This window comes from Octopus bimaculoides, chromosome 4 (assembly GCF_046866305.1).
Source record: "Octopus bimaculoides isolate indiv1 chromosome 4, ASM4686630v1, whole genome shotgun sequence".
NCBI lineage: Eukaryota > Metazoa > Mollusca > Cephalopoda > Octopoda > Octopodidae > Octopus > Octopus bimaculoides.
In genome coordinates this window covers 25,665,359-25,689,110 of record NC_142931.1, presented here as the reverse complement: position 1 = coordinate 25,689,110, position 23,752 = coordinate 25,665,359, and the positions used below count along the sequence as shown (strand labels likewise).

At 33.2% G+C, this 23,752-nt stretch overlaps 1 protein-coding gene across 50 annotated transcripts in view; it reads left to right on the top strand.

Annotated features, from left to right (window-relative positions):
- Nucleotides 1-23,752, top strand: part of LOC106881120 (rap guanine nucleotide exchange factor 6) — a 457,078-nt gene that overhangs the window by 365,152 nt on the left and 68,174 nt on the right. For 33 of the 50 annotated variants that reach the window (XR_016241432.1, XR_016241435.1, XR_016241433.1 and 30 more), the window contains exons 6-8: nt 6,047-6,373; nt 14,516-14,743; nt 19,049-19,069. Coding sequence is in view for 43 of the 50 variants with exons in the window: in XM_089350566.1 (XP_089206692.1) it covers nt 6,047-6,373; nt 14,516-14,743; nt 19,049-19,069 (576 nt within the window). In the remaining 7 variants the exon portion in view is untranslated. The remainder of the gene's footprint in view (nt 1-6,046; nt 6,374-14,515; nt 14,744-19,048; nt 19,070-23,752) is intronic. The other 17 variants (XR_016241438.1, XR_016241437.1, XM_089350570.1 and 14 more) reach the window with 1 other exon arrangement.

Here is a 23,752-nt window from a genome sequence, read left to right as displayed (position 1 = left end):
CACTGAAATATTCATGTAGTATTAACTTACTTTGTGAGGATCCTGTAATAAATGCACCTTTTCCCTTAATGTCTTTTTTGGAATTCCCTGAAGCTATTTCTTTTGTCAGTCTGTCAAGAACCTTAACATGAATTTTTGTTTTCATGTAACCCTGGTGTCCTTTATTGCTTTTTTTCATTTTCATAGAAGCACTCCATTTTATTTTCAATGTTTGACTGACATTGGATTTTTCTGTTATTAGATTGTCAGTTTTATTGATTTGAGACATACTTTTTCTTTATCTGATGGGAATTTTTATCCTTGGAGATATTTTTGGGATCATTTGTTCTTACTTTCAAGAATATATTTAATGCATGTAGCTTGCATTGTTGACGTAAATGACTTCCGTTTCATATTATGCTTCTCATAGAGAAACTTTTGATTTAATTTCCATTTTTTTCCCTTTTAATCCCCACTGAATTAATATCTGGTAATCCTTGTAGAAATTTAGTTTCAGCAGACTTGGGGTTGCTTTCTGTCAGATACTGAACTACAAAATCTTGTGGAATATATATTGTTCAGTCTATTGTATTACAGTTAAATAAACTATTGGAATAATTTCAAACTGTAGATGCATTCTATATTATTTGAAAGTAGAAACATAACGTTTAACTATCTGTTTGGACACAGCATGTTAGTGAGATCAGGTGAAATTTCTCCTTGGTAGTTGTGATGTTGATATTACTGAACTAGAGAAGAAACCCCAGGTGTGGAAGCAAGGTTTAAACTCAAAGGGCCTTAGAGTTAACCTAGCAAAAATCAAAGTCATAGTAAGTAGGAAGGCAGACAAATCACAAATCCCTTCAGGTAGATGGTCCTGCTCATCTGTAGAAAATATGTAGGTAGAAACCCCATAAGATGCACCCAGTGTAAGCATTGGACACATAAAAGGTGCAGCAACAGAATCGGAAGGTTAACAATGAAACTAACTTTTGTATGTGGAAGGTGCACAGGTACAACAAATGCTGAAAATGCGCAGAAAATAGACTCTATCAACTGCCAAAGGAGCAAGGTAGAAGTAGTAGATAACTTTTGTTATCTAGGTGACCAAGTTAGTAGTGGAGGTGGATACTCCGAGAACATAGCTGTGAGAATAAGATTAGGCTGGGCAAGTTCAGAGAGCTCCTACCCCTACTGGCAACAAAAGACCTCTCTCTCAGGATGAAAGACAGAGTGTATGATGCCTGTGTGCAAACAGCTATGCTGCATGGCTGTGAAAAATGGGCTATGATAGCTGAGAACATGCATAAGCTTGAAAGAAATGAAACTAGTATGCTTCGCTGGATGTGCGATGTCAGTGTGCATGTTCAACAGAGTGTAAGTATCTTGAGAGAAAAGTTAGGCATAAGAGGAATCGGATGTGGTGTGCAAGAGAGATGACTGTGTTGGTATGGTCATGTGATATGTATGGACAAGGACAGCTGTGTAAAGAAAGAATGGTGGAGGGAACCTGTGGTGGAGATAGACCCAGGAAGTCATGGTACAAGTGGTGAAGCATGATCTTCAAACTTTGAGCCTCACAAAGGCAATGACTAGTGACTGAGTACTTTGACAATACGCTGTGCTTGAGAAGACTCTTCAAGCCAAGTGCACCCTGCTGGTGGCATGTAAAGAACATCTTTTGAACATTGGGTCTCATGGAGGCAAAGTGGCTGAGTTCTTCTTGAGTGTTAGGCCTCATAGAGGCAAGGTGGCTGAGCTCCTTTCGAGCGTTGGACCTCATGGAGACAATGACCAAGACCTTTGGCATTATGTTGTGCTTGAGAAGAAGATCCATCAAGCTGAGCAAAATCAGAGTCGTGGCATGTAAATGCATCTCTGTGTCACACAAATGGCACCTGTGCTGGTGGTGCGTAAAAACACCTATTACACTCTCGGAGTGTTTGGCGTTAGGAAGGGCATCCACCTGTAGAAAACTATACCAAATCAGACTGAGTCTGGTGCAGCCATCCAGCATGCCAGCCCAATCAAATTGTCCAACCCATGCCAGCATGGACAACAGACGTTAAATGATGATGAATCTTGATATCTGATCATTGGAAGTTAAGAACAATGAAGTCTTTTAAAAGGAATAAATTAGTTTGTTGATCTAGTTTGGTTAATTTCTATCTTTTTAAGTGACACCCCTTAAGGTTTATGCTATGATTTGAGGCATCTCGGGAAACTGTACAATAATTTGTACATATCATTTTGTGAATTGTTTTATATGTACTTGTGTGGCAACAGAGCTAGGGGTCTGATATTTCCAATGATCTATATGGAAATTTTAAAAATACTTTGAATTGTGTATTTTTGCATCTGTAGCAATTTTACTCTTATTACTCATCTGTAAAAAACTGTTCTGTTATAGAAAGGATGTATGGGATGGTCATTCTGGATTCATTTTGTTATAACCTTGTGTGTTGATGTGAGTAGTCTTGTGTCTCCTGTAACCAGGTCAGTTAGTGCAGTAATGTCTTTCTCAGATTTTAAAATGTTACTCATTGATCAGTTATTTTCTTAGGAACAAATCACTGTACCATGTCCTTGAGGGTGTGTATTGGCATCTGATGTTCAGGTACTCTATATTTTTTCATTGATATTTTATAGAAGTGCCAGACTGTAGGTTAAACCTTTCTTGTATCCCTTAAGCACTTGCTAGGAATAACCTCCTCATTTCATATAATGAAGTTTGTGCTGGACATGGTGGCAGGTCATTTGTTGAACAGTTATTTCCAATAAGTATTGAAGTTCTATAATTTGTCTTATTGTCATTTTTACATTGTATTAATGATAGTGATAGCTTGATTGTTGTTATGGCAGCAATGATGTACTTCTTCTTGGTGATTTTCATATTTTCCTTTGCGATTTCTGTTACTGTTGTTGTTGTTGTTATTTATTCTCTACCCTCACCAATTCATCCCTAATTGGGCCGGTTATTTATCAAAGACATCCCAGCCATAACCATTCTTTTTTTCCTTTCAAATACTAGGAACCCAAGTTCATAGTGTCCAATATATGATTTGAGAGAGAGAGATTTAGTTGCTATTTTCAGCAGGTTAAATGATTATATAAAGATTCCCTCATAGGCTTGTTCTGGTGGCAATAGTGTTTGTGATTGTGCCTCAAATCTTGATATCATTGTTGGCATCATTCTCACTTGAAGCCTCTTTTAAGTCTTGAAGTGTTGAATTGATCAACTAGTGTGTGTGTGTGTGTGTGTGTGTGTGTGTAAAGTTTCAATCAGATTGCCATAGTAAGTAATAGGTGAAAAAAAAGGTATATTTTTAATTCCATGCCGTTCCATTACAGGATGAGAACTACAAACTATAGACATGTAGAAAACATGTATGGTGTCTCCTACCCATAATTCCCAAGACAAAATAAAACATCTATCTACATACATTTGATTACTGGAATGGGCAGATGTGCTTCACAAAGACAAAGCTTGGATTATAATCCCTTTTCTCTCTATCTCTTTCTACGCGCGCACACACACACACACACACACACACACACACACACACACACACACACACACACACACACACACACGACTACGCCTTGTAAATGAATAGATGGGCAAGTGTGACAACCTCTTTTGCAAAGACTGTGCCTGTAATTCAAAGGCCAAACTCTTCATACATTGACACTGATTACTTTAAGGAGAGAAGTGTCTGTGGAATACTCAGCTACTTACACAACAGTACAATTAACATGGTGTTCAGTTGTTTGAACAACTTGAAGACTAATTGTTGAGACTGATGGAAATTACTATCTTTGTGTGTGTGTGTGTGTGTGTGTGTGTGTCATTTCTCTCATTATACTGTGGTCATGCTGGGGCACTGCCTTAAAGAATTTTGATTGAATAAATCGATCCTAGTACTTTTTTGTATTGTTTTGTTTGTAAGCATGATACTTATTCCATTGATCACTTTTGCTGAATTGCTAAGTTACATGGCCATAAATGCATCAGCACTGGTTGTCAAACAGTGGTGGGAAATACACAAACACACACATGACAGGCTTCTTTCAGTTTCCATCTACCAATCCCACTCACAAGTCTTTGGTGAACCCGAGACTATAATAGATGACACTTGCTCAAGGTGCCACACAGTGGGACTGAACCTGGAACCATGTGGTTAGGAAGCAAATTTCTTACCACACAGCCATACTTGTGTGGTAAGAAGTTTAATATAGCAGGTTTATACATTATATTAGTCTCTTGCATAATAGTGCTATTGAGTGTCCAAATGTTAATTTTTGCATTTGTCATCATTCTGAACAATTAACTGTAAAAAAAGATGTTATTTAAAGAAGATGATGGTATTTTTTTCACAATTTATTTTCTATTTCATTTACATAATGTACTACATATTTCCTTTCCTTTTTTTTTTAAATCGCTTCAAATTTTCTTCTATGCCTGATTTAATGCATGTAATTTCTGGGAAAGTAATTTTTTTAGCTTGTGTGTGTTTCACTAAACATTTGCCAAACTGATGTTGATTTAAACTTAATATCTGAAGTTACTTTGTACTGATACAACCTTAGTTAAGTTCTCACATACGCAATTTAATCTTAATGCTTTTTGATTATTTTATTTCTTGGTTTCTATCCACATTATCCATATGAGCATAGTTTTAATTATCTGCCTTACATGAGTACTTTATGGAAATATTTTATGAATGTATTCCCTGTGCAATACTTTTTGCATCATTGATTGGTAGAAATGTTTAAGCCAATATTGCTAAAAAGTGTAATTAAAAAAAAAAAATGCTTCCAATGTAAAATTTTATAACAGCTGTATTTAGTAAGATTAGAACTCCCGACTTAGTATTGATTACCCAGTTAAAAAAATATAAGATAATATTAGATACTGCATTAACAATAATTTTCACTTGTAATTGGAATGCATATCAACTCTATTAGATCATTAAGCAATTTTTATCCACTTTTAGCTCAAAATGTTAACTTGGAGAAACTAATTTTTTTTAAATATGTACAGAACCTAATTAGCTAAGATAATTTCTATTTCAGCTGATTCATCCTTTTACTGTTAGTAACTTTCTTTCTTAATCATGTTGGTAGTCAGGATAGATTTTTACCTGAATTATGTTGTAAACCCCTACATATAATCAGTTTATTAAAGATAGAATAAGCAAGCTCAATTCATATGAGAGATGCAAGGAATTTATTGTATTCTCATATCACCAGTGAACCAGAAGTACAGCCAAAGATATTTTACTGAATCAACACAGCCTAGAACTCTTCTTCAACTGACATCTGCTGTGAGAATTTAAGAATTTAGCTTTATTTCATCAGAGTTAAGATTCATGCTTATAACAAATGTTCAGAATGAAACAAAATAAACCTTCCATAGGTATATTAGATTTAATCTATCTCTCTGGAGAAGTATGTGTGCAAAATAAATATAGAAATGTTATTCTTTAGCAATTAACACTTTGGCTTTACTGTTAATTATATTCCAACTCCTATATTGTAGTGTAAATACTTCGACATATTTACTTGATTCATACATTTGCTTTATTCAGGAATTTTCAGAGGTGCAAATTGGAAAAGAACTTAATGTGGTTTATCTTGATTTCTTAGTGGGTATAATTGTGAATTGTAATGAAATTTAACCATAATCGATCTTACTTATTGCTCACACCAAATAATTGTTTTAAATTGGTACAAGGTCTGCAATTTTAGGGACAAGGGAGTTAGAGAATTACATGTAGCTCCAGTAGCTAAGAGGAAAGTGGGCAATTGGGATGTTTGAACGAGGCTTGTTGTCCATTGTGCTGACAGTACTGGAAGATCTAAGAGAAGAGCTAAGAGCAACAATATGAATATTCATTACATTGAGTACTTATGATTTAAGAATAATTTGAATATTTATTGAAATCTTTTTTAATGAATTTAATAAAATTATCAGTAAAATATTTTGTTCAGTCCCTGTTCTCTATTTCTGAATTTAACCTTTATTAGCAGAAAAATGATTTTTGAAGTTTTTTTTTTTTTTCAGATTGGTTATCCTGATGTTCACCTTCTGAAAGGTGGATCCCAACAACAACAACAGCAACAACAACAACAACAACAACATCAACAACAACAGCAACAACAACAGCAGCAACAACAACAACAACAACAGCAGCAGCAACAACACCAACTTCCACAACAGCAGCAGCAGCAACACCACCAACAACATCATCCCCACCATCACCACCACCAACAACAACAACAGCGGCACGGTGGAGGTGCCATTATGAATGTACCTCCAGAGCATTCTGTGGCTGGAGTTGACCCCAATATGAAGTTTAATCGAATGCATTCCGACTCTAGCACTGACCAAGTGAGTACATATTTCATGTACATGCTGAATATCAAATAAACGGTATTTGTAGTGTGTATCATGAACTTGAATTCTACTTTGGGAATTTCACATTTTTTTTTTTTAATCAAAATAGCTTTATTTACTTTAAAATATGTAATTAAAATATACTATCTCATTCTTCTCTACAATATTTAGAAATAATTTATTCTAATTATTCAATGCCAACTCAGAAAATGTTTATTAATGTTAAACTTTGTAAACCTGTCTAACCAATCACAAATTTGAAGGTAAAAGTTTAGAAGCAGAGAATCAGTTTCTAAACTGTTATTGACTAATACCAGTACACTTGATACTTTGTCTGTAACTTTGTTTCATACTTTAAGAGCATTGACATTTCTGAATTAGCTTTAGTTTTCAACATAAATTGCTGACCTTTTCATTAAAATTTCCAATAAAAATATTTTGATTAATTATAACCAGTCAACATCTAAATGCATTAATTCAATTCTTATGTAATATTTCAGTTGTTAGAATGTTTGAAATTTGGCCATTATTTATCTATTGCTTTGTTTGAACATTGATGTTTTTCATACTAGCATTTCTTAGCCAAGCTGATCTAGTATTTAATATAAATAGTCAGGACATGAGCTGTGTGAATGATATATACCCTTGTCAACTTTACCTAAGTCAGTCTTGATAAATGTCAGAACAGGCTGAGGGAAGCGGATTCTTTTAATCTTACATACATGGCAAGTTCTGTGCTTAAGATTGAGCTGACCACTGGTCCATTGTCTGAACCATATTGTGACTGTATCTTTGAAGATTTTATTTATTTATTTATCTTGATCACTGTGTAGTATGAATAATTCTATTGTTGTTTTACTGGTTTCAGTCATTTGATTGCAGCCATTGATTAAATTTATAATTCATATATTAATATTGCAAACCATGAATTTATCACCTTGATTAGTGTTTACATTCCTACAGTGATCAGCTCTGATGATGAAACAGAGGGGTTTTTACATTATTTTGCAATTGACTATATGCAATGTGTATTAAAGACACAAGCTGATAAAATTGAGCAATTTCAATGCTTGTATAAAGCAAGGAGTATAGAAGTGGCCTGGTGTGGTGGTAGTGGTGGTAATAGTCGTGTGTTGAGGTGGTGGGTGCAACACAAATGTGGACCCTCTTATTTTGTGCTCTGAGTAGAGCTTAATTGCTTCCAACACTTCTGGATAGAATGCCAAGCTATCACAAGCAACTCTTTTTTTTCTTTTTTCTTTTTTTTACAAGAGCAATTAAGCTCACATCTGCAAGCTAATCAATTACTCATTAAGTTTACAATGAAGTTACTGCTTACAGAGAGAATTAGCCATTGAGAATTAAGTGTCTTGGTTATGGACAAAACAATACAGTGCCAATGATAGGATACAAATCACTAGCAGTTGCTCATTTCATTCTAATGTTGACTCAGCCATCCATGTTCTTTCAGTAATTATACTTAGAATGAATTTTGAAATAGAAATTGTACCTAAGTAGATAAATGGTAATATGTGAAAAGAAGTGATTCTATCTTAACTTAGAATTATTTTCTGTTGTATACAATTAATTTATATTATGATTATTAGTAATCATGTTGTTCTATTCATTATTTGCAACAATCTTCATGTTATTCTTTATTTGATGTGCACTTTGTATGACGTGCTCTCTTAATTATGGGGCAATGAAATCCTTGAGAAAATTATCTCAGCTATAATATACACTGGCTTTTCTTTAATGTTTGGAAAAAGGAATGTTTAGTCAGATTTATAATTGCTACATAAAATACATTGGAAAAGTTGATACATTTTTAACAAAGCAAAGAGCAAATTCAAAAATGACTTTTGAACATTACCAGTTTTGGTTATATAAAGGTGCACCTTATCGGCTATAAAAGGGCACCTGATGGTCATGTACATAGTTTATCTATACATATTGTTACAAGAACATATTTAAAATTTTTTAAAACTTTTTTTGCCATAATAGAAATGTGTAATGCATGTAATTTAATATAATGTTCAGATTATTTAATAAAATAAAATATTTTTTATATAAATTGAAAATATTAAATAATTTTTACAACTATTAAATGATACATAATGCATATTTATTAAGAACTTTATTGAGTGGATGGTCATGGTAGGAATGCCTTTGTGTTATTTCTTTTTATAGCAGTTATTGAAACAAATATTTAAGAAGTGTATATTCTTGTAAGTGTATTGACAAGAGCTAAGTACAATTTATTTCTGTTTTACTTCTTAATCAATGTGATGTGTTGTGAATTAAGTAACAACTAGGCCTTGATGAATAAGATCTGATGTGAGCATACACATGATGTATAATGAGCATTCAATATATTATCACTATTGGAGAAAGCACTGGTATAGCTGTGTGGTTAAGAAGTTTATTTCACAATCATAGTTTTGAGTTTAGTCTTATTGCGTATCACCTTGGGCATGTGTCTTTTACTTTAGTTTCAGGTTAATGAATGCTTTGTGAGTGAAATTTGCAGATGGAAACTGTCTGTATGTCTTTGCTTACACATTCCTTTGGCAGCAGTGTTTATGTTGCCCATATACAATAACCTCACACAGCTTGGTGGTTTGATATATGAAAAATGAAGTGCTTTACTTGAAAAAAAAAAACTTTTGGTGTCAAGAAGTGCATCTGACCAGAGAAAAATGCAACATTGTAAAAGAGATTTACATATCAACTTGGTCAATAGGTATAACTTCTGGTCATAGTATCCTGGATGTGGCCTCACAGTTAGGATTAAAGGAAATAGGTAAACTATAGTTTTCATGTATCATGGAGATGAAGAAAAAAAGAAGTGTAGTATGTACATATAAATATATATTATACCCTTCCTTTTGGTATAATATTGATCTAACTTTTTGTGTAAACACACCACTCCTTACTTTTGCAAAAATATCATATTACACATCTTCCTTCAATTAGTATTTTTTCCTCTTTAGACAATATGAAGTTACTGTTTTGATATTTAGATTGATTTTAGCATAATTTAAAGAACTTATCCTGTAACACTTCAACTCCTCTGTAAAGAAGTTTCAAATAACAAGCTATTCTAACACATACAAACATCCTTCGTAAAGGGGTTGGCATTAGGAAGGGCATCCAGCTATAGAAACTATACCAAAGTAGACAAAGTTCTTCAGTTTGTTTGATGATGATGATGATGTATATTCTTCAGATTTGATGTACAATCTAGTGTCTCTTTACAGACATTAGATGAGTAAAATACTTTTCTCACTACTCTCTTTCAAGTGGCTAAATCATTAAGCGTTGAATTAATGATGACATTTTGAACTCACTTCACCTAATTTCTGAGTAGATACTCTATCTCTCCTCATCATCATTTTCATCTGCTTTCGTTTAGAATTGAGGATTATGATGCTAAATTTTGATAATTATGTTGTTTTTTTAAACAAGGAATATATTCTAAAAACATTTTTGTTTCATATTATATATTAAATTGAACAAAGCTAATGCCTTTGTATTTTGTTTAGCAATGAGTTCTGCAAACACTAATATCAAACTAATGCTGCTAGTTTGGGTTTACGATGCTTTGTTTCACAAAAAGAGGTCAAACTTGTTGACAAGAATAGATAATTAGATGAAATTAAAGTACTTAAGAAATCAATCTCAATAATGTAGGTGTTAAAACGGTTATTGGAGTCTAGGCTCTTTGAAATTGATTACAATCACCTATTCTCTACAGAACTAGTTCAATCTATCTCAGATTCAGTTAGAACATCAAGCTGTATTTGTCAGTTTACCTGCTGCTCCTACTTATTTTTCACATGAAATATTTTGCATTAATCTATTTTTCTTGGAGAGAAAAACAACTTAGGAATTCTATTGAACTCTCAAAAAGTATTCACTTTACTATCCTTTCTTGTGTTCAACTATGAAACTAGCACTGAATGTATGTATCATCATGACAATCACCATCATCATCAACACTAACGTCATGACCTATAAATCATACCAATAGTCTCAATGACCAAGTGAAGAATTCTTGCAGAATAGAGATAATGATGTGTTTTCAAAACTGTTATTTCTGTCTTAATTTCCAAAGTTCCTGGGTGTCTCGATCAACTATTTTGGTGTTTACCTTGCTGTTTTTATGACAGTATGGATAACTTATGCTTGCATTTTCCAGAGTTTTCTTAGATCCTTGGTCAAGTCCATTTAGTTAAAAAGAATTTTTTTGTTTCTTTTCTTTTGACTCTACCACATAGTGTGGATGCGCAATGGCCCAGTGGTTTGGGCAGCAGACTCGCGGTCATAAGATCATGGTTTCGATTCCCAGACCGGGCGTTGTGAGTGTTTATTGAGCGAAAACACTTAAAGCTCCACGAGGCTCCAGCAGGGGATGGTGGCGAACCCCGCTGTACTCTTTCACCACAACTTTCTCTCACTTTTACTTCCTGTTTCTGTTGTGCCTGTAATTCAAAGGGTCAGCCTTGTCACACTGTGTCATGCTGAATATCCCCCGAGAAGTACGTTAAGGGTACACGTGTCTGTGGAGTGCTCAGCCACTTGCACGTTAATTTCACGAGTAGGCTGTTCCGTTGATCGGATCAACTGGAACCCTCGACGTCGTAAGCGACGGAGTGCCAACAACAAACAAACAAAACCACATAGTATAGTGAGGAAGGTCTTTGGCATTGAATAAATGTCCTCTGCTATTTGTTCCAACTCTTTATATTCTGTGTTCAAATCTTATCAAAGCCAACTTTGCCTTTCATTTTCCTAGGGTTGATAAAATGAAGTACCAGTCTAAGTACCCTAATTGATTCTTCTCTCACCTCTCTCTCATTCTTAGAATTTGTTATTAGGAGGAGCCAGGGTGCCACTCATAGCATCCTTTTCATCATTATAGCACAACACTTCCTCTGTATTACAGTGGAAGAATCTCATTGCAAAGTTCTAGTAGAATATAGTATAATGATGATTATGACTAAGTATATAGTAAACTTTTAATTTTGCACACTTTCGACAATATTATAATTAATAACTGGTTTCCATGACTCCATTACTTTATCAGTTTATACTTAGAAATCCCCAAAGATATTAAAACAATCACTTCTCAGTAATAACTGCTGTCTGGCAATGGCCCAGTTTTGAATTAAAATTTCCCATTAACCCCCAGTGTATCATGGTTTTACATTTTTGTGCCATCTTACTATATTCACACAATATTATTGACTTATATATTAAAGCTTTACATGCACATTTCACACAGACAATGTTGCTGGTTTCTCTCTATTTTTATGTCAACAAATTTTTTTTCTTTTCATCCATTTTTCTTATGTTGTCTCTTGTTTGCTCGAAAAACTGTGTAAAAACTTCTTTATCATTATCTTTTATCTTTTACTTGAACTATGCTATGCTGGGGCATCATCTTGATGAGTTTAGTTGTAAAAATGGACCCCACTACTTACTTATAAAATTTGTACTTACTCTATCAGTCTCTTTTGCTGAACGGCTAAGATACAGGGATGTAAACAAACCAAAAATGGTTGTCAAGCAGTGGTGTGACAATGATACACATTACACACATACATGTATGATGGGCTTCAACACAATTTCCATCTAAATTCACTCACAAGGCATTGATTAGCTTGTGACTATTGTTGTGCAGTGAGGCTGAATCTGAAACTACCCTATCATCATCATAAGTCTGTTTTTCATGTTGGCATGAGTTGCGTAGTTTAACCAGAGCTGGTAAGGCCAAGGGCCTCACCAGGCTCCATTGTTTGTTCTGGCACGATCAGCATTTCTGTATGCAACTGTCTACAGCCATATGCATATTACCCTACTTTTATGTACCATTAGATATCAAATATTTTGTAGCATTGAAGCCCTTATCTTGCAAGCCAATAGTCTAAGTCTGTCTAGCTATATCATTTTGTCTTTTTAGGGTTGTGTAAAATTATGTACTTTGTAAGGCATGGTTTTTAGGGAAATTGGGCCTGCAATTTCTAGCAGGTCAATTAGCTCATGATGGTGTTCTGTTAAAAAAAATGTTAATTGCATCTCAAATTATTATTTTTAGATGTCCCCAATCAACAGTCTCTCATGTCTTGGTTTTCCAATGTAGTCTAAAGAAAAGAAGTTTAAAGTAACATTAATCCAGTGACTGCTTCAAATAAGTTCCGGGCAACTTGTTTTCTAAGTTTAATCCTTGTATTCAAGTTTGATTATTTTGTAATAATATTTAGATTCTTATGACTAAAGTGTGATGTTAAATATGTCTTAATCAGTAAACATCTAATGAGAAAAGGACACTGACCTGTGTTATTATAAAATTGGTTAAATCTGTCAGTAGTTATTGCTATTTTCTGCTGTAATCTAAAATAACCAAGGCCAAACACAAAAGTCTTGTGCTAAATTGAAACCTGGTTAAACCAGTGATTAACTTGAGGCATTTTACCATGAGCAATGTAACAAACCAACATTTTAAGAGTGTTGATTTTTTTTAAATGAAGGCAACTGACAAATTATTATTTTTCTATTTAGTTCTATAATATAATAACAATGCACATGTATTGTTAATTAGTATTGAATTTATTTTCTGATCCATGTCCAGTACCATCATCACCATCTTTTTCTTCTGCTTGCTATACCAGACGTGGGTTGGAGAAATGTCACCACAGTTCACACTAGTTTTTATTTAGAGTTACTACTCTCTTAGATGGGTTGGAGAACCCTGTCTTACTTGTCCTATCTATATTTGGCATGATTTCTATGTCTGGAACTTTTCCTAATACTAACCATTTTACAGACTGTGGTGGATGTGATTTATTGTGACACCAGCATTAGAGAGTGTGTCACGTCCTTTGTTTGCTAACCCTTTACACTTACCACTGTGCATTAAGGAATTTGCTTCCCAACCATATGGTTTCAGACTCAGTCCCACTTGCCTTGGGCAAGTATTTTCTATTATATTGCCCTGAGCCAACCAAAACTTTATGAATGAATTTAGTAGATGGAAATTGAAAAAAATTCCATCATATATGTGTGTGTTACTATCTTCTTGCCTTGATATCATACAATTGTTATAAGTGAGTGTCACCATTATGCAAGTGGTATCATTTTTGTTTCCAATCTTCCATGAAAACATGTCTGATCGGGAGGGCGGGGGCAAATATTACCTCATTTGGAAACAAATGAAGGTTGGTAACACGAAGGGCTTCTGTAGAAAATCCACCACAACAAAATTCTGTCTTACCTTTGAAAGCATGTAAGAGTGGACATTAAAATGATGATGATGATTTTGTGTGTGTGTGAGAGAGAGAGAGAGAAAGAAAGAGAGAGAGTGAGAGAGAGAGAGAAAGAAAGAAAGAGAGAGAGAGAGAGAGAGAGATCATCATCATTTAATGTCCATTTTCTCTCCTGGCATGGGTTGAACAGTTTGGTTGGATCTGGCAAGGCCAGGGGCACACTAGACTCCACTGTCTGTTGTGGCATGCTTTCTACGGCTGGATGCCCTTCCTAATGCCAACCACTCCACTGAGTGTACTGGTTGTTTTTAACATGGCATCAGCACTGGTATTAATTCTGCTGTGGTAGACGGGTCTTCAAATTGTATTTGATAGAAAAGTCAATACTTTCTCCAGGTATTCATCTCTATTATTTTTAGCTTTCTCTCATCTTTGTAGATTCATCATTTTAATAAATTTTAAATGGTAATTGGTGTATTATTTGTTGGCAGATTTAATAAAGTTTTATTTTTAAATAACTTGAGCTGTAGTCAGGAATATTTTTTTTATTGTTGATAAAAACCTGATTTACTTGAAGACTAACCAGAGATTTCAGATGAATTTGTTTTAGTATTGGGGAAGCTTTGGACAGGAATATTTTCTTACCAGTTAAGTCATTCGATAATTTAAATATTTCCTTGTTATCTTTCATCTCTGAATCATTTTTCCCTCTCTTCCTCTTACACTTTTAAATTTCCATATTAATATTCTACTCAGAGCTTCACTTAGATTGGTCAAAGTGTATGTATGTGTACGGGGTAGTGTTATTTACTGATAAATGTTACTGTGTTTTCTATTTTTCTAATATAACTAAATATCTTAATTTCAGATGGCTCCAGAATATTCCAACCATCTCACTCGGCTGGCTGACCAGTGTTTGAGGGAAAGTTGGTTGAAGCGGAATTCTCGGGCAAGTGACACGTCAAGTGCATACTCTGGGTCAGATGTAATGCAATCCTCGATAGATGGGCAGGAAAATGTTGACCTCGAGTACAGCGGCCTGACAGAAAGCATGGTAGATTCTGATGAAGAAGAAGGTTATGGAGAATCTTCAGAGGTAAGACATTTTCTTTTCTATTGAAATTATATTCATTACCATATTGTAGTTGTTTGCTGTTATTCTCTGTTTCAAAAGGTGGAAAGATTTTACTGAAGAAGAAAAGTCAACTAAGATCTAATGGAATAAAACATCCTCTGAAATGTAATTAAAAATTATATAGAAAGATTAATTAATTAATTAGTTGATTTTCAGTTCCTCTGAGCTATTAGATTTAGTGTATTGTGTGTATGATTGCTAAAAATGAGTTAATTCAGACTGGTTGTTGTCCAAGAACCATGTATAAAATTAGGCATAAACACATTTTATATATATATATATATATATATATACACCCCCCCCCCCCCGATCAGAGATTTATTATATATATATATATATATATATATATATATATATATATCTGATTTCTGATCAGTCGGAAGTCTCTTTGATGAAGAGTTCTCTGTTAATTTTTGTTTTCAGCATGTGTCTGTGTATTCAAGTTAGTGGAATGCAAAATTCTCTACTACTTGATTTTGTTAAGCATAGGATATCACTGGTCAGCTTCCAAGCATAATATGTTTGTAGCTATTGTATTATGTCACACTGTTTTGGAATTTGTTCTCTGTTAGGTCTACTTTACAAAGTAGAATTAAGTACATTGTTGTAAAATTTTACACAAATTTGGTACTAATACTAATTTGGGGGCCTTAGATTGTTATTATATATATAGTCATCTAGTCATTCATAATCCTATCTGTGTGTATAGTCGTCTCTTTGTTGCTTTTGAACACAGACACACTATTCAGGCACTTAAAAATACTTCACATACATGCAAACACATACTGCTTGCACAAATAAATTAATTTGACAATACACTGTAAACATACACATAAATTTCGTTTGTTTTTGCCCACATCATCATTTTTTAACCTCTACATTTTCATGCATGGGCCACATGGAAGTTATTCAGCTAAATTTTCTATGCCCATATACCCTTCCTGTTTCCAAGCAAGGTAATATTTCTCCATGACTAGATATTTTCATGGAAAATAGGAAACAAATAACACTGCTTGTATGACAGTGACACTCGTTTACAACTTATGTAATGTCAAGACATGGAGGCAAGTGCATGCGTGAGAGAGAGAGAGCAAGAAAGAAAGAAAGAAAGAGGCTTCTTTTTTGTTAATCAAATCTAGTCATAAGGCTTTTGATTAGCTTGGGCTATAGTTAGTAGAAGACACTTACCCAAAGTGTCATGTGGTATGACTGAACCCAAGACCATGTAATTGGAAGATGAACTTCTTAACCACAATCACATATGCACTTACCATTCATGCACGCACATACATTCAAGTACATATACACATTTATTCCCTAACCCACAAAATTATGTTTACTTAATTGTTGTCTGTTCTGAAGTTGCTGAATTTGTAACCAAACTACTTAAAATAATAGACTTGATTTTTAAAGCAGTTATATTCTTACCTGTACCATATGTTTATAATTAATTTTATTTCTTCATACCAAACTACATCAGTCATAATATAAATGACATAGGAGTGAAGTGTATGGGAGAAATAAATTAAGGGGAAAAAAATCATATGCTAGTAATTTTGCATTTTTGTTGACTTAAATAATTAGAAACTAAATTATTTTTTTCGTATCTTCAGAATTTTATTGTAATTTACTTCACCAAATGTATTTACTTTATTGCAAAGAAAACGTAATATTTAGTCGTTTTCTTAAATATTTCGTTGATTGCATAAGCATCTTGTTGTCACTATTGCATTGGCTGTGTTTGTCATCATCGTTATCAGTCTCTTTATTTACTTTAAATAATACTCAAAATGTTCAATGTAATTAACTGGTTACGTTGTTGTCTTTCACTGTCAACTTAATTAGAATTAATAGGTGTAAGGTAACATTTAATTTACTTTTTCCTTTGTAGCTCTTCAGCATTGTTACATCTTTGTTTTCTTCACAGCATAGTCTTTTGCATTTAATTGTCTTCATTCAAAGCAACAAATTATAGAGTAGGGTTATGGCGTAACTGTTAGATTAGCTGTGGTAACACTAAAAATAATAAAAGCCATGTATGTATTGTGTTACCTTGTGAAATATGACAGAATGTTGTTAGTGTGAATTGTTAGTTTGGTATCTCATTGCACAATGTTTTTGGTGTGAAAGTGTTAGTTTTGTGTATTGTCCAATGTTGTTGGTGTGCAAGTATTACTAGTTTGGTGCTTCATCCCCCCGAGACAGAGAGAGAGAGAGAGAGTGTGAGAGGTATTTGAGGACATATTTGGTAATTTAATAAAACCACTTTAATCTAGCAAAAATCAATTGTATTTCAAATTTCAATAAAAATTTGTGCATATGTCAAAAAGCTTTGTTATAAGATTATTCTATGAATCTGCTGCCAGTTTCTCTTACTATTTTAATGCAAGACTGGAATCATTGACATCCCTGCACTAAATAGTCCTTATTCATTTTGAGCATCACCTGGATAGTAGTAGCCTTCAGTGAAGTTATGGTATTGTGGGGATGTTGATTAGTCTTCTTTTCTATTATTCTCTAAACATAGCAGCCCATTGAATTTAAATTTGGTGAGTTTGGAGGGCACAAGTTTGGTGCTAAATGAGCATAAAAATTGCCTGATATCCATTCTTGGGTTATGTGGACTTTGTGAAAAGATGCTGAGCCTTCTACTGTGTACTTCATCCATGCAGAATTTAACTACTGTATCCAGCAGCATTAATTCTAAGACCTCATAGAATGATGTGAGATGATATGACATGACCTTCATTTCTTGCCACTCCTAACACCATCACAGTTGTTTGAAACAGTATATGTAACTATAGGACATCAGAAAGATTTGCACATTATCATATGCCATTTCTCCTGTTAGACTGGGCCAAAGTTTTTCCGGTCAGAGAAGAACCATGTTTATGAGAGTTCTTAACCTTGCTAAGTAACCACTTGGCAAGGATGAAATGGTTTCCCTGTGCCCTTGCAGACATGAATTGACTTCTCAGTACTTATGATTTTTATTGAATGTCCTCATGCATCACAGCTATGGTAGTCCACTCTGACACCTGAAGTTCTTTGGCAATGACCCTCATTGATTTTCCAGGATCATCATCAATTATGTTTTAGATATGTTGGATGAATTGTGATGTTCTTATAGTGTTTGAATGTTTAGAATGTTTTTTCTCTTTGATACAGTCAAGACGCTTCCAATTCCATCCAACTTTTGTGTATAAAGATCTTGCAACACCTAGAAAGTTGGCAATTTCTGAATCACTGTGTTCTGCATATATGGCATCAATGACTGCGTGTGTTTTCATTTCTTGTGTTAGCATTTTATCTCCCATGGGGGAATTTGAAATAAATAAAAACCTTTAAATTGGTTTGAAGAGAGTATTATACAAATAATTAAGTGTCCTCATATATCCCTTGCACTATATATATTATTGAGTTTAACTATAAATTTTATTTGGCTATGAAGAGTTACAGATGTGAAAGTGAACTTGAGAGTTAATTAGTTTCTCAGATAACACACTAGAAAATAATTACTTTCTATTGCCAGTTACTCTTATGATGATTTATGATGGAAATATATCTAATGAACTATTTGGCAATTAATGCATTCAAGGTAGTTGAGAATCAAGTAATATCTCTTTGTTTCTGGAATTTTGAACAAGAAAAGAAATCTAATTATGATTCTTGATAATTTTATCAACTCTCAGTTATTTTGGAGCTTCTCAAAAATAATGACAAATATAATATCGGATTTTTTTATTTTTAAATTCCAGTATTATAAAAGTAATTGTGTTTTCAACTTGGTTTTTTTCTATTCGTTGCAAATTGTAAATTTAAAAATCTGATATCAGTTCAGCCCTTGCCAGCATGGAAAGCAGATGTTGAAGGAGGAGGAGAAGGATGATGGAGGTGATAATGATGTTGATAATGATTTGTATTGCTGGAATCTGGAATTTATTATAAATGACAACTTTTCTTTGTGACATTTTTATTTGTTGCTTCCAAACTACATATTTGTTCTTTTAAATCAGTCATGGGTATCCTGTAGCTTGCAGGACTTTCTGAACAGCACACTTAAAGAAAAATTACTTCAAATATTTTTAGTAGTGTGGCCTGTCTGATGATGAGCCATGTCTCATGCAGACTACGTCTCAAAAAAAAAAAGGGTGCCTATGCCTGTTTTAAATGGTGATTTTCTTTTATTCTTTGTTTGTCTCTTATTCTCTCTATCTTGATCAAAGAACCTGTTATGCATTCTATATTCTTTTTTTTCCCCTTCAGCGATTTGATCTTTTCCAGGAGGTGAGGTTTAGTTTTTGTGTTTTGTCTTTTACACAATAAAAATGCAATATATCTTTCTGCTTCTTCTGCACTGTAACAAAACAAAAATGACCCCCTCCCCCCAGTTTTCAATCTCAGTAACACTTATTACATTTATGCTATTGTGTTTCTTGTCTGTGATATATGTGTGTATATATATATATATATATATATATATATATATATATATATATATATATATATATAATATATATATGTATATGTAAGAATCCATGTCATAAAAAACAGGCACTAATATATTTCTCAATGGAGTGAGTATATTAATATTTATACTATACAGTATTATAGATCCATTTCAGGTGATTTTTACCGATCAGTTTTGCAATTGAGATAGTGCCAAGATGAAAAATACTTTCCATACCAGCTCTTCTGATGAGTGCCATTTTAGGTTATCCCCTAATTTGTGTGTAAAACCAATTTGTAAAATCAAATCAGCTGAAGTGGATCTAGAATACTATATATATATTTACTAAGTCTTAATGAAAATTGTACCTGTTAGTAAAAGCCTTACATATAGGCAATAAAAAGAAGTAAACAATTGAAAATAATTATTAATTTGTTCCTCTTTATCTATATAATAGTTTGTGTTTTGTTATAGTACACTGTGTATTATTCCTCTGGTTCTCCTGATCATAATGGTGTTCTCTGGTTGTAGTTAGTTCTCATGTCCCTTGGCAAAACACTCTGTTCTAGTTATATTATATCAGCATTAGGCATTTTACATTACCTTTCTATACATTCTCTCTTTTTGGTATCCTTCTCTCTATTCCCTACCTTTGTCTCATATTATTTTTCTTTTATCTTTCTTTCTCTCCCTCTTTCACTTTCCTTTCTTTGGCACTTTGTCTTGATTTCTTCTTGTTTTTTTTAATTATTATTTTCTCATATCTGATTTTGTTATTCCATTGTTTTTCCCTTTCTCTCACTCCTTTTCCCTCGTTCAACCCTTTCTTGCACTTTCTCCCTAGCATGTCCTACAACACATAAGCTAAACTGACTTATTGCAAAGTTTGTTCTATTGATGGCATCTTGAATACTTTCTCGTCATTTGTAATGTGAAGCTGGTTGGATATTGTGATTCCTAACTGTTACAATAGTTTTACTGCCACTAGGTCTATGTCACTACACCAATCACAATGATTTCATAATCATATGTAGTCAACATTAAAAAAAAAAGAAGACACTCATTTCTGTTCTAAACATTTACATAATTTTATGCAGGTATTTCAAATTACATTTCATGTGCACTTATGTTTAATATTTAAACATATCAATTCAGTGGAGAGACAAAGAGGCACAGATATACTATCAAAGGCAGCGAGCTGGCAGAAATGTTAGCACGCCGGGTGACATGCTTAGTGGTATTTCGCCTGTCTTTACATTCTGAGTTCAAATTCCGCCAAGGTCGACAACTTCACCATTCATCCTTTCAGGGTCGTACTGGGGTTGATCTAATCGACTGGTCATCCCCTCCTCAAAAATTTCAGACCTTGTGCCTAGAGTAGGAAAGATATACTATCAAATGTATGTACATATAATATTACTAAAATAAAATATGTCAGTAACTCAACAGAATAAAAAGAAAAAGATTAATGTTTATTTGAAAATGTTTTAAATTTGGGAAGTACTTTTTCTGTCAGTTAATTTTATACACTTAAACGTTCTTGATATTTAATTAATTAATTAATTAAGAAATGAAGCATTTACTTATTCTTTAATAAGTTCTGCTGACATGAAAATGGTCAGTGTCTTCAATTCTAATTTGACTTTTATGGATATTTCTCTCTTTCCTTTTCAGATTAAATTTCATTTTATCACTCATAGTTTCCACTTTCTATTAGTTGTATTCATGACAAAGATTTTACCCAACCTAATATAGATCTTTTTATGTATTTTTATATGTCATGACTAAATTGTAAAACATGCATCACAAACACATATTTTAGGGTGTACACTAAAGTTTTTGTCATAAGTGTCATGTTCCACTTAAAATCATTAATATATCCTGTTGTTGGCTGCGGTTTAAGAGGTCAGAATTGATATGATGTTCACTATATGCTCGGAACCTGTAGTTCTATTTCAAACCCAACCTTAGTTAATATTGTAATTTTTATTCTTCTGAGGTTGATTTCCCAATTGATTAATAGGAGTAGCTAATGAAGGAAACTCATAAATACTTCATGATATTTCAAACATACAAAAGTTATGATACCATACAAACTTATTTTGTGTTTAGAATTTTAAAAAATGTTTTAGGTTGATATTATTTCCTGGTGAATACCGGTAATAGTCATTTCTCCTTTTAACCCTTTAGCATTTAAACTAGCTATATCTGGCCAAAATATTCTGCTTTTATGTTCAAACTGGTCAGATCCAACATCTCACACCTACCCTACAGTGTCATTGTAAAAATAAACAATCACATCACTGAGATCTTGAAGCCACAAAATAATGCATGATTAATTCAAAACAATGTGGATAAATAAGCATTACATGTGACAGAATAATCTAGATGCTAAAGGGTTAATAAATATTGTAATATGAAACCTGCGTATTGTTGGTGAATTTTTAATATAGAGTTCATGTGAAATGATTCAAATCCAGTTCTGTAAACCATCAGGTTGCTTAATCAAGTTAACAATTTGAATTGTGATTCAGTATCAGTTTTATATCTCTCTCCTTCTCTCTCACCCCTTCTCCCTAAAAGGTAAGGAAAAATTAGGGATATGGACTTTCATGCCTTGCTGAAAGACAACTAGTTTTCAAAAGTAGTATAATTATTTTTAACTTCTCAAGTTAAAATATCCATGAACATGATACATTCCTTTCATCTGTCTGATTGTCTGTCTCTCTCTTTCTCTCACTTTCTGCTCTTCAATTTGCAAAATGGCTTTTTCAGTATTTCCTCATCAACTACTCTTCAGGTATATCACTGTTGAAAAGTTTGCTTCTTTAAGAAGCCCACATTCTCAGCCAAAACATATCAATTATTTTATTTTCACCATTGTTAGGCAAATGATTATTCATATTTTTTGATCAGACATTTATACAGCAATTTTCCTTTGAATTTCAATATTGGATCATATTATACAGCCCAGAACATGTTAACATTCTCTAATCATAACCCCATTTCTGTATATCCTTTAGTGATATAATAAAGAAACATGAAAAAATTGTCACATGAAATAGGTTATTTCCTTCCACTCCACCTAGTGGTGTAGCTAATTTTGAAAGTAAGAAATAAGCATTTGTAGGTTACTGGTACTTTATTAAATCTGGAAGGTTGAAAAATAATTACAAGAAGATCTAAACCTAGTTATGTGATGAAGCTTGTTACCACATGGCTTGCTAATCTTTGCAGAAAAATCACTGCAACAAGCTGCATTAAACAAACTGTCTGTTCTATAGAACTGAATCTAACAGTTTGTTCTTTGTTATGCATGTCATTCATTTGACACTTGACAATTAGTTGCAATCAAAATAGTGTCATGCCAGCTGCAAAGAACTAAGATTTTGAGATGGGGGTTACAATTCTCTCTTTAACCGAGGTGGAAGGAAACATGACAAAATCAAGTTTTAAGATCTCCGCTTATTTTAATAAGCAAATGTCAGATGCAGCTTGTTATATGTTTTGCACTACAGTTTGCTATTTGATATTCTGTGTCATTTGTATAGCATAACTTTAATTATATATAATGAGGCTTTGTTTGCCTTGTAGCCTTGATAGAAAGTTACACTAATGGACTGAAATAAGTTGAAGTTTGCTGGCTAAAATGCTTAAGATACTGTCATATTAATTAAAAGGCCATTTGATTTGCTCCAAGGGGAAACAAATCAGAAAGGAATTTATCAAATTTAACACCTGGATGCAGATATACATATGTAAATAATTCTTTTAAAGTGTATATCTGTAGAAGAAACTAACAAATTTCATGAAAGCTAGAACACAGAAATAAACAAAACTCAAGATTTAAGCTTCCAATTTGATGGAAGAGAGCCCAAAGGTTACTTTAGTGCAGTTGGTTAGCATGTCTGACATGGTCACTGAAAATGTATGGTTCAAATCCTGCTGGTAGCCTTTTTTTCTATGCAAGAGAGTTTTAACTTAGTATATTACAAGCTCTTCTGTATAGTTGCATTTGCTTTGCAACACACTAATAAATGATTTAATTATATCTCTCTCAATGCTTCTGGATTCATATTCTAAATGTAAAAATAAAAAGGCTTTAGTGTTTGATAGAGAAACTTAACTAAATAAAAATAGAAGTCAGGGTTCTTAGTAATGTTTAAAGTGAAATCTTTGTTCACTAAACCAATTTATTTCTAACAAGTGATTTAGAAAAATAATAAAGTTATTTATAGGTATATTAAGCTGGTATTCGAAATAGAGTAATTTACTTATTAAAATCAAATATTATTCTTTCAAGCAAGAATACAGATTTCAAACAAGATTTGTATTTAAACTTGAAAACTTTAAGAGATAGTCTCAGGTGTGTTGGATTGGAAAGAGTTAAAGTAGAAAGCAGTCAACTACATTAACAGCTCCAATAGAAAGCATACATCACATGTGCATAAACACACACATGCATACACTCCCATTCACTTTGATCAGGTTCAAATAAAATATTTCTATACCTTTCATTA